The sequence below is a fragment of the Zea mays genome, chromosome 2, assembly GCF_902167145.1.
Source record: "Zea mays cultivar B73 chromosome 2, Zm-B73-REFERENCE-NAM-5.0, whole genome shotgun sequence".
Taxonomy (NCBI): domain Eukaryota; kingdom Viridiplantae; phylum Streptophyta; class Magnoliopsida; order Poales; family Poaceae; genus Zea; species Zea mays.
The window spans coordinates 211,809,854-211,821,302 of NC_050097.1; the positions used below are offsets into that span (position 1 = coordinate 211,809,854).

The window sequence follows — 11,449 nt, forward strand, 5'->3', positions numbered from 1 at the left end:
GCAAGCTACACTACAAGCTCATCCGCCTAGTCCTTCCATGGCCGATCACCAGCCTCAGGTCGAGGTCCTGACCGAGTCAGTGCGGGTCAACGGCACCAAGGCGGAGGCCACGCTCGTGGGCGGCGAGCTGGCGTGGCGCCCCGCCGCCGGCGGCAACGGAGAGGGGCAGGAGCGGCGGCTGGAGCTGGAGTCGGAGGTGCTCGGGTTCCAGATGGACGGGAGGCAGCTCAAATTCGCGACCTTTGCCGCCAGCGGTGGCGGTAATGGGAAAGGGGGAGGAGGGGATGGGAATCGGAGGAGAGGGGAGGTGGTGGTGGAGATGGAGAACGAGGCCACCGCGGTGCGGTGGGGGGACGTAATCAGTGATCGCCTAGCCTCGCTCGGTAATCAATATCAACTGTTACTCTGCTAGCTGCAATTCGATTATTTCAATTCTCCTGCATCCTACTATTTCTTTAAAATTTCTCTCTGCATCTTGGGAATTGTGCTTGGCTCGTGATGTGATCGATGTGCTCACGCAACGCAACTATTGTTTTTTAACAATCCGTGGCTGGAGTTTTGGCATTGCCTGGACGCCTTGTTCTTGATCGGGTAGGCGGCGGCCATGGTGGTTGCGTGGCGGAGTTGAGGAGTTCGTTGACTTCGATTGGACAGCTGGGAGAGGCAAAAAAAAAAAACCCTGCTCCTGATAGTAAGGGGAACCAGAAGAGAATGGCCAGTCGCTTTGATTTAATTCAACAATAATAGTTTGAAGCAATTGGTTCTAGATTATAATTGTTCTAGCCTCCTAGGCGTGCGCAGATCTTTCTTATGCGTGAAACCGTGCGTTTGAATAGCTGTTCTTCTGGGCATGATCTGGTCATAGCGTCAAATGTACAGATGTAGCAGCATGCAAGGTGCCAACTAGTTGAGTGCTACAGAGTTTGAAATTCTCCATGGATTCTTCTACAGTACCTGGTCCACTCAATTTCCACGGTTGACTTCAAATTGGCATGTCGATGATGGTGCATACCGCACATAGCTTGCGTTTAAATAATTATCACCCTGAGCAAGACAGAATCATGTATGTCTGTCTAAACGATGCCTGTTCATTTGGCACAATGCAGCAGTGATACTTGGCAGTAGTAATGTTATACATATCTTTTACAGCCTTTTATTGTTGTTTTGTGAGATTTGGTTGAATTTTCCTCTCATTGTCACCCATTTTCATATTAACATCACCCTTGAATGTTGCATTAGCTATCATACTCGTAGGATGCAAGTAGGTAATCAACGGTGTTTTGTGTGTCAACTAACTTAGTTCATTTCTCCCCTTAAATTAATTACATGACATGCCATTTTACTTCATTTTATCAAGTTCTGGGTCAATCCAATGACTCAGAACATGACATACTTGCATCCCTATAGCTATCAATGCAAAATGTCGGAGCTGACTTTTTTTTGTTCAGTTCATTATTGATGGTGTTGATCCAGTGCTCTTTTCTCCTGCATATTTCTGTTCCATTTCTGGTTGGTTCAGGCTTCTATAACTCCTTCAGAAAAGCATAGTAGATTAACAACTGTATTAGAACACTAGTTTTACCAACTCATGGTCCCTTTGTTATTCCTCCTGCAATATTGCCACAGGCCGGCCAAAGAAATTGTTCATTATAGTGAACCCTTATGGTGGAAAGAGAAGTGGACCGAGTATTTTCCAGAATGAAGTCCTCCCCCTCATTGAAGCTTCTGGCGTGCTTTATACGATGCAAGGTCAGGTGGTCTATATTTATTAATCGTATTTTTGGGATTATAATTGTGATGCCTGTTACTCTGTGTCTAATCTTCAAATTGTGAAACATGTTTAGAAACCAAGCATCGCCTTCATGCTCAAGAGATTGCACATTCACTTGATCTTAGGAAGTATGACGGCATCATTTGTGTCAGTGGAGATGGTGTGATGGTAGAGGTTAGCAAAGAACAACATTCTCTGTATGCGAATGCAATTCTGTGCAATTTATTAGGCTCTGAAAATTCTCATGTTTTCAGATATTTAACACTGTTTGATTATATTTGCTTGCTTGCTATGTTTTGTTTCTTTCTCTTATTGTTATTTTATTTTGTTTTTAGGTTGTCAATGGTCTCCTGCAAAGGGAGGATTGGGAAACAGCAATAAAAGTGCCCCTTGGGATCATTCCAGCAGGTACATTATCATAGCAGCTCCTTTATTATATGGATATAATGATGCACATTAGTTCGTAGTATTGTGTCTTAGTTTAATTTACATAAGCAAACACTACAGAAGCTGTTTAACCAAGATTAGTTGTATCTGGTAGCTTTTTTCAGTTTTTTGTTGGGCAGACTTTTCACACATTACAATGTGCAACAGGTACTGGAAATGGAATGGCACGATCTCTACTGCATGCTGCTGGTGAACCATTCTGTATATCTAATGCTGTGTTCGCAATCATCAGAGGTCACTGTCTTTGTCCTTATCTTTGTCACCTTTATCTAGCAGCCACATCATCTTATCTCGTCCATTTATGTGTTTGAATAATTGCTGATGCGGCTTCTATCTATTACACAGGTCATAAACGTGCCCTTGATGTTACTTCTGTTGTGCAGGGAAAGGCAAGGTTCTTTAGTGTCCTGATGCTTACATGGGGTATGCAACATATAACCTCTGTTTCGAAACAACAGCTGAGAACATAGGCCACCTTCCTCAGAGATTGCTCTGTCATTTTCTCTTTTGCTGCAGTGAAATTTAATTGACAAAACTGAAAATGGTCTACGAACTGCAGGTCTGGTGGCTGATGTTGATATTGAATCTGAGAAGTATAGGTGGATGGGAAGTGCTCGCCTTGATTTTTATGTATACTCTCTACACTAAAAGCTTATATCAAGTAGTTGATTTTATTTTTCATATCTGTAAGTTTCTCTCTCTTTTTATATAATGGAGTTAACAGAGAGATATTGGCTGATCTTGCACCAGCTTGGGGCTTGGCAGGGTCGACTCTTGCTTTACTACTTAGTTGCAAGCCCCAACTGCAGGAAATGGCTTTTTGGTTATTGTAAATGGTGTATAGCTTTACTTAGATGTGCATTCATGCATTGTAACAGCCCTAGAAGAAAAGATCATAGTTATCATACCTGAAAAAAATGAATCTTCTACGGTATTCTGGTTGTTAGTTCAAAATAACTTAGATTATATAATCTGGACAGATTATAATCCAAAATAAACATGCCCTTAGTGTTCATAAATCATAATAGATGCAGAGTATAAAGAAAACATATTTCATAAATCGCTCTGGCACCTTTTGTGGCTTTATGTTACTCTTTCTCAGGGTATTTTGGATCTATAGTAGGTTAAGTTGACACTGTGCCATGCCTGCCATGTGCAACGCAACTTCTTTTCAGCTTCTACTCCGCATTCTGAACCTGCGACGGTACAATGGGCGTATCCTTTTTGTTCCAGCACCAGGATACGAAGAAGTTGGTGATCCAGTGGACCAAACTACCGGTTACGAAACAAACGGGTTTAGCACGGGATTTCAAGACGACGGAAGAACCGGCAGTAATGGTGAGACGTGTGGCTATGTGGGCCCGTCGTCGATCAAAGAAGCTGGTCTTAGATGGAGATCACTGGATGGGCCATTCGTTTCAGTCTGGCTCGGCAATGTTCCTTTCGCTAGCGAAGATGCCATGGCAGCACCAAAAGCTGAGGCCAGTCTCTCGCCGTTTTCCGTGCATATATATTGGCCGGGCATCGTGGATGCATGATGGCCACTGTGCTCCATAGCTTGATTCTTTTTTGTTTGTTTGTTTGTTGACATGCAGTTTGCGGATGGCTACTTGGATGCTGCTATAATCAAGGATTGTCCTCGGTGGGATGTCCTCGGGCTCGTGTTCCAGATGAAGGACGGCAGCTACGTGAACTCGCCATGCGTGGAGTACTTCAAGGTGCGTTTGCTTACTCCATGCATGCGTTCTACTTCTACCCTACCCACCCCGTCCCTGAACTCTCGATCGTCGAAATATATAACTCTGTCGAACGACGTACAGGTGAAGGCGATCCGGATCGAGCCGGGCCTGCGCGTGGGCAGCAGCACCGAGGGCGGTATCATCGACTCGGACGGGGAGGTGATCGCGAGGGGCGACGAGTCCGATTCCCGCGCCGGCGACGACGAGCCGGGGCACCTGATGGCGTACGGCCCGCCCATCCAGCTGACGGTGGACCAGGGGCTGGCCACCATCTTCTCCCCGAGATGACGATCCTTCTCTCAGTTCTCCTCCACCGCCTGCGAGTAATTTGCTTCGTCTAGCCCACCCTGCCATTCTCTCGCGTAGGATCATGTGCTTCTGTATGTAAATATTGCTCACAGCCCACCCCGGCCCAGTTGGATGAGCGATGAGCCAAGAGGGACGGATACTGGCTGGATCTCCGTCTATAGATTGTTTTATTTATTTCCCTGCCCACCGCATGGCTGCCGCTTTTAGTGCTAGCGTGAGAAATGATGAGAGCTGGGCAGTTCATAAGCTTCTTTTTCGTGTGTTTGTGATTAATGTTACTTATTTATACGAGAAGTGTTTAAAGAACGCAGAGACGACAATGAGTCGTCTCTTCTCGCTAGCTCGACTTACAAGAGGTGTATATATGACGAACGGACCGTAGTTCAATACAAAATTAAATATACTAATTGACATAATCCGAACCACCAGCCCTCCAGACATCAGCCGACTTACATTGGAACTAGGATCGTATTCCAACAGAATTGGCTCTCTGTGAATGAATATCTCAGGATTTAACGGTGTTGTGTTCAGTTTATAGTGAGACGTCTGTGGTGATTTCGTCAATCTCGAAGATTCGCTGGTCCACTTTAAAATCATATTGTGATGATTTTGATCAAGCTGAAGATTTACCGATCCAGACTTCAGGGATAGGATTTACATATGTACATACGTATGCAGTATGCTTATAGAAGAGACTACGTGTATTATGAGCGTCATGCTGTAAAAAACACAAGCACCCTTCTTCATCTCCAAACAGATTCCCAGCCAAGGTGCCTTCTGTTCTGTGGCTCGCCGTCTCGCTTTTTCTTTTGATTTGGCAAAAAAAAAAAAGTTAGCGCCGTTTTCCGAACGAACAGAAGATAATGTATATAGGTAAACGAGTGATGGCGTGAGCAGCGCGGGTGGAGTGGGCCCAGGGCAGTGTAGCCAACCAAAGCAGCTACGAAAGCTGGAGGGGTCTCCGAGTTCCCGTTCGCACGATGACAATCGCATGGCCACGGCAAACCCTAGCCGCCGGGCCGGTCAGCACCTCCGCGCGGGGGCGGCGGCGCGTGGCGCGCGCTATGCCATGCCGCTATATAGCCAGCCAATCATGAGCCCACCTCGATTCCCTCCCAACCCTGTCGGTTTTCTCCTGTTGACTTCCGGTCCCTCATCGAGGTAAGGCGCTACTACTAGCTCGATTCCATGCTCCGTCCTCCGATCCGGGCGGGGTGAAGTTGATTTGTTATCATTCACGGTTCTGATTCAATTGTTACTGCTGCGTACTGGTTCGGTATTGTCTCAACTCTTTTGGTTCTTGTTTCATTTACTACTCTTCAATTTTCTCTGAATTGTCCCTTAGCCTTTGTCCTCCACGCATATACTACTACTAGCAAATAATATGATACTTCCTAAAATCTTATGTGATGGCCGATCGCTTCTATATACTACGTCCGTTTTTGAATATTTGTCGTTAGTTAGTTTATTTTCGAACTAAACCACGACAAATAAAAAAGAATTTTCGAGGGCCACTCGCTTACTGCGGCAAGTGGCAGCCATGTCTAGAGAGGCCATTGCTTGAGTATTTTCAGCTTTAAGTTGTGGTTTATGTGATGGTGTCGTAGGGGTGTGTTCCTTGCCCAGGGCTGTGTGTGTGAGCATGTAGTGAGCGGGGAAGTTGGGTTGCCCCCTTTCAAACCCGTACTTTGTATTGCTTTCCCTCTTGATGATTGGCAGAGCTCCTTTGTAAAAGACAGGGCGGTATAGGTTCGAACACTATTGGCTGCTTCAATTATAGAGTAGTTTCAGCATCTCAAGTTTAATTTGCTCCACAGTCAGCAAGCACTCACTATTAAATCTAATTTTAAAACTCAAATTGTAGTATATCTTAACTGTTGTTTTGCGTGACTGCGTGCTATATAAATATATATCCTTTCTGCTGTTTCTTGTGAATCAGCTGCACCACCCGTTGCCATGGGGAAGGAGAAGGTTCACATCAACATTGTGGTCATTGGCCATGTCGACTCCGGCAAGTCCACCACCACCGGCCACCTCATCTACAAGCTTGGAGGCATCGACAAGCGTGTCATCGAGAGGTTCGAGAAGGAGGCGGCCGAGATGAACAAGAGGTCCTTCAAGTACGCCTGGGTGCTCGACAAGCTCAAGGCCGAGCGGGAGAGGGGCATCACCATTGACATTGCCCTGTGGAAGTTTGAGACCAACAAGTACTACTGCACTGTGATTGACGCTCCTGGGCACCGTGACTTCATCAAGAACATGATCACCGGCACCTCCCAGGCTGATTGTGCGGTGCTCATCATCGACTCCACCACTGGTGGCTTTGAGGCTGGTATCTCCAAGGACGGCCAGACCCGTGAGCACGCACTCCTTGCTTTCACTCTTGGTGTGAGGCAGATGATCTGCTGCTGCAACAAGGTACATAAAGCTAATAATAACCATCTGTTTGTCTGCAATATCATCTGTTAGTAATGATCTGTACATGCTGCAAATTCAACGAACTACTGCTAAACCAGATGGACGCCACCACCCCCAAGTACTCCAAGGCTCGGTATGACGAGATCGTGAAGGAAGTAGGTTCCTACCTGAAGAAGGTGGGGTACAACCCGGACAAGATCCCGTTCGTGCCCATCTCTGGGTTCGAGGGTGACAATATGATCGAGAGGTCGACGAACCTGGACTGGTACAAGGGTCCCACCCTTCTCGAGGCGCTGGACCAGATCAACGAGCCCAAGCGGCCCTCGGACAAGCCCTTGCGCCTTCCCCTGCAGGACGTGTACAAGATCGGCGGCATCGGCACCGTCCCGGTGGGCCGTGTGGAGACTGGCCTCCTGAAGCCCGGCATGGTGGTCACCTTTGGGCCCACGGGGCTGACGACGGAGGTCAAGTCGGTGGAGATGCACCACGAGACGATGCAGGAGGCGCTGCCCGGCGACAACGTCGGCTTCAACGTCAAGAACGTGGCTGTGAAGGACCTGAAGCGCGGCTACGTGGCCTCCAACTCCAAGGACGACCCCGCCAAGGAGGCTGCCAGCTTCACCGCGCAGGTGATCATCATGAACCACCCGGGGCAGATCGGCAACGGCTACGCCCCCGTGCTGGACTGCCACACGTCCCACATCGCCGTCAAGTTCTCGGAGCTGCTCACCAAGATCGACCGGCGGTCGGGGAAGGAGCTGGAGAGCGGGCCCAAGTTCCTCAAGAACGGTGACGCCGGCTTCGTCAAGATGATCCCCACAAAGCCCATGGTGGTGGAGACCTTCTCGGAGTATCCTCCGCTGGGGCGCTTCGCGGTCCGCGACATGAGGCAGACGGTCGCGGTCGGCGTGATAAAGAGCGTGGAGAAGAAGGACCCGACGGGAGCCAAGGTGACCAAGGCGGCTGCCAAGAAGAAATGATGATGATGATACTGCATGTATGTATGGTTCCTGGTTTCTTTGCTGGTTAGACTTGGAGTATATCATTTGTATATGCTAAATAAGTACTGTTTTGTTGGGTGGTGTTAGTGTTGGTTACAATTTTGATGGTTTCAGTCTGTTTACAGTATGTGTCGACGGTTGTTTCGGTGATTGTGTATACCATAATATAGGCTATGTATTGGATTTTTGCTTCTATACTAGTATTATCACATTCACGGATTAGTATACCTATTCATCTCGAGTATGTGTCGTCATGAATATCTATCATTCTATCTGCTGCCGCAGCCCTGCTACTGCCCTCTCCTGTGTTGTGCGGCGTCTCACTCTTCAGCAGTTCAGCTTCACCACATAACCCGAATGGATTGGCCAAACAAACATCTTTGTTTATTGCAAGCGGCTTTGCTTTGGCCCTGACTAAGGGCCTGTTTGTTTCAGCTTATAGATTATATAATCTGGATTATAATCTAAATTATATAATCTATATTATAATCTAGATATATTATAATCTATATGTAGTTGTTTGTTAGTTTAGATTATACAAATATAGATTATTCACAAAGACAATAATACCCTTATTGTTTATTTGAGGTGGGGAAAAAAGGATGGCATATATTGTAATTTCTATTTACATAACCATGGGTAGTGGGTCTTTTGCCAAAATAATCTCAAATAAGCTAGTCTTGAGGAGATTATGAGATTATCATAATTTGAGGTTTAGATTATATAATATGAACCCATAATCTAGGTGTTTGTTTAACTATTGAATTATTTACGCTGGATTATATAATCTAGAGAGATTATAATCTGAAACAAACAGGGCCTAAATGAATTCACTCATGATTCATTATAGAAAAAAAGGCGGCGGCAGCAGCCTCACTGACTAAATGAATTCACTTCATTATTTGTTTAGCTGACTCCAGACGCACGGCACAGGCAGTGTTCAACTGTTCATGGAGATTAAGGAATAAGGATGTCTTCCATAGACCCTCTTTGGCAGGACTCTTTAAAGGCTCCTCTAATAACCCTTTTACAAAATCTACCAAATGGAGGGCTTCTCTACTGGTTTTCTCTGCCTCCAGGACACCAAGCAAAGCCAAGAACCTAAAAATTAGACTTCGTTTCTGTCTCCATTCATCTCTCGTGAAAATAATAAGAGCTAGAGCTGGGTTGTTGATGCAACAGCCATACCAAAGAGTACCTAATTAGTTGTAATACAGTTACTACCGATCGTTCAGATTGTTAGTAAAGCCTCTAATCGCTTGGCCGAACCAACCGTGGTTGCTAATTAATTTGTTACTCCTATGGTCGATACTGATAATAAAACAGGAGTCAGTACCGATTCGTATTATACAGAAAAGGGCCGCCTCGATTGCCGTATACTACTCCGTAGTGGCCAGCGGCGGTGCCCTCCGCCCTCCGCAACGTACATGCGGGGCGCCATTATTGCTATATTTTTCCGGCAAGCGAAAGATGAGTGCGGGGCTGCGGGTACGGGCTTTAATTTCCTTCGGTGGGCGTGTCGGCGCAGATCATTGCCACGCCAGATCATTTTTCATACTAACCCTTGTAGATTTAGGGGGTGTTTGGTTACACACCGCTAAAATTTAGCCTCTGTCCAATCGAATGTTTGAACCTCCGTTCCGAGTATTAAATGTAGTCGGATTATAAAACTAATTTGTCAGCCGAAGATTAAAAGACGAGACGAATCTATTCCAGTTGGTTGGGTCTATATTTCATACTCCTATTTAAAAGTTAAAGACTTGATGTGACCCGAGCTAAACTTTAGCGGGAGCAACCAAACACCCCTTTATTCTGTATGTGTTGCAGAGGCTTATACAATATAGTATAACATACTCGTATATTTGAAGAAGAGTAAAGTGTGTTGGCGACTTGGCGGTCCCTAAAATTATCTAGGTGTGTCAAGCCGGTCCCTAACCTCTCAAAACAGCTGATTAGGTTTTTAAATATTGTTCTGATATCATTTTAGTCCAATCGTCTATGAACAGGATCTTGTTAGCTGATGTGGTTTTATCACCGTGTTGTTCACATAGCACAAGCTCCGACAATGACATGCCACGTGGACGACACCATGGCAACCATATCAGCTAACCAAGTTATATTCATAACCGATTGGACTAAAATGATGCGGGAACACTGTTTAGGGACCTAGTTGGCTGTTTTGAGAGTTTAGGGACCTATTTTTTATTAATATTAGTGTCTTCGCTAAAACTCTAGAATCCTTTTTTATTTTAGGAGTGGATGGAGAAGATTTTCTGTCTCTCTATATATATATATACCAACTCCTCCGTGCTTCTTTTATAGTACAAGTTGTTGTGCCATGTCCGTCGATCACACGCAAGAAAAAAACGGATAGCGATTCTGTTTTATTTTCTTGTACGTTGTACCCACGGCTGGCCACATGAAACGCATGGTCGCATAGAGTGATGGGAGAGGCCGTGGTACTTCTGCTGTATGCCTGTAGGCAGCGAGCCAGCGACAATAGACTATGATATGCATGGTACCAGTACTAGTACAGTAGTACGCGAGGGCACATGCATGCCTCGTTTTAAAAGGGGGGCCTGCGTGCCATGCATGCACATGCACCATGCATCATGCATGAGGAAGAGCTGCCGTGGCAGGGTCCTCCTCCTCTGTGTGTGTGACTGTGTGTAGCATAGCAACGTCTCAGACAGTCAGACTCAGCTCCGACCTCCCTCCGGGGGAGGGGACTGCCCGGACGGGGACCGCGATCGGTGATGATGGATAGACGTCTGGTTACCCGATGGAAGATGGATGCCCAAGTGCCGATCGATGCGTTCCAGCTCCAGCCCCTATCTATTTGCTTGTCCAGCTGGTCGATCCATCCGTTCCTCTCTCTCTCTCTCTCTCTCTCTCTCTCTCTCTCTCTCTCTCTCTCTCTCTCTCTCTCTCTCTCTCTCTCTCTCTCTCTCTCTCTCTCTCTCTCTCTCTCTCTCTCTCTCTCTCTCTCTCTCTCTCTCTCTCTCTCTCTCTCTCTCTCTCTCTCTCTCTCTCTCTCTCTCTCTCTCTCTCTCTCTCTCTCTCTCTCTCTCTCTCTCTCTCTCTCTCTCTCTCTCTCTCGCTCGCTCGCTCGCTCGCTCTCGTACTTTTATCTATTAGAGGCTGAGCCTCGCGGACTGCAGAGAGACGACCGACCGACCGTGATATAGTATTCTTTGCATATCAGCGACGAGAGCTGGCGGGAAAATGGGCTGATTGAACGCGTCCTGCGGATTGAATGAATACTCGTCCACGTCATCATCATACTTCGCAGGAGGATAAGGCTATCTGCACTCATTCTGCTCTAAATTTTTACTCTAAAAGGAATATTCTATCTTAGTCATCAATATTTTAAAATACAGTAGCCAAACTTCCGCATCCACAACTACTCTATATCTCAACCCTATACAAACTACCATATTTTTTTATAAAAAATACCCACTGTGGGCCCCACCACCCATCTCCTTTGCGTCTGCAGCAAACCCACCGTGGGCCTCACCACCCATGCTCTACACAGCGTCACAGTGAATAGAGTTGCGGGCAGCAAACGCCAGGAATAGAGTTGCGGGCAGCAAACGCTAAAATAGAGTACGCCATCCAGTCAATCGCTGCAGCCATCCACTTCACTGTAAATTTTTAGAGTTGGCTTCACAGTCCGCGACTGCGGGCAGCCTAAGCTAAAACTGGATCATGTCTCTGTTAGGATACCGGGATCCCAAGGACATGGATCCAAAACTGAAGGAGGT

At 46.3% G+C, this 11,449-nt stretch overlaps 2 protein-coding genes across 3 annotated transcripts; both read left to right on the top strand.

Annotated features, from left to right (window-relative positions):
- On the top strand, nucleotides 1-4,517 carry LOC100284895 (D-erythro-sphingosine kinase/ diacylglycerol kinase). The gene is made up of 10 exons (NM_001157790.2): nucleotides 1-383; nucleotides 1,627-1,749; nucleotides 1,845-1,945; nucleotides 2,107-2,179; nucleotides 2,366-2,452; nucleotides 2,564-2,641; nucleotides 2,778-2,848; nucleotides 3,394-3,699; nucleotides 3,814-3,936; nucleotides 4,039-4,517. The coding sequence occupies exons 1-10, from the start codon at nucleotides 38-40 to the stop codon at nucleotides 4,243-4,245; spliced, it is 1,515 nt and encodes a 504-aa protein (NP_001151262.2). The 5' UTR covers nucleotides 1-37; the 3' UTR covers nucleotides 4,246-4,517.
- A 633-nt stretch (nucleotides 4,518-5,150) lies between these two features.
- LOC109939177 (elongation factor 1-alpha) lies at nucleotides 5,151-7,914 on the top strand. 2 transcript variants are annotated; one of them, XM_020548581.2, is made up of 3 exons: nucleotides 5,151-5,427; nucleotides 6,206-6,684; nucleotides 6,783-7,914. In XM_020548581.2, exons 2-3 carry the CDS (start codon nucleotides 6,223-6,225, stop codon nucleotides 7,662-7,664), a joined length of 1,344 nt encoding a protein of 447 aa, XP_020404170.1. In that variant the 5' UTR covers nucleotides 5,151-5,427; nucleotides 6,206-6,222; the 3' UTR covers nucleotides 7,665-7,914. The 2 variants fall into 2 exon arrangements, with proteins under 2 accessions (XP_020404170.1, XP_020404171.1); XM_020548582.2 differs by lacking the exon at nucleotides 5,151-5,427 and adding an exon at nucleotides 5,439-5,542.
- Nucleotides 7,915-11,449: the final 3,535 nt, after the last annotated feature.

Excerpts from the sequence above, each read along its gene's own strand:
- LOC100284895 (NM_001157790.2), top strand. The coding sequence starts at position 38 with ATGGCCGATCACCAGCCTCAGGTCGAGGTCCTGACCGAGTCAGTGCGG. Across the intron at positions 2,642-2,777 it reads TGTCCTGATGCTTACATGGG|GTCTGGTGGCTGATGTTGAT; the intron begins GTATGCAACATA and ends TACGAACTGCAG. Across the intron at positions 3,937-4,038 it reads CATGCGTGGAGTACTTCAAG|GTGAAGGCGATCCGGATCGA; the intron begins GTGCGTTTGCTT and ends AACGACGTACAG.
- LOC109939177 (XM_020548581.2), top strand. The coding sequence starts at position 6,223 with ATGGGGAAGGAGAAGGTTCACATCAACATTGTGGTCATTGGCCATGTC. Across the intron at positions 6,685-6,782 it reads TGATCTGCTGCTGCAACAAG|ATGGACGCCACCACCCCCAA; the intron begins GTACATAAAGCT and ends CTGCTAAACCAG.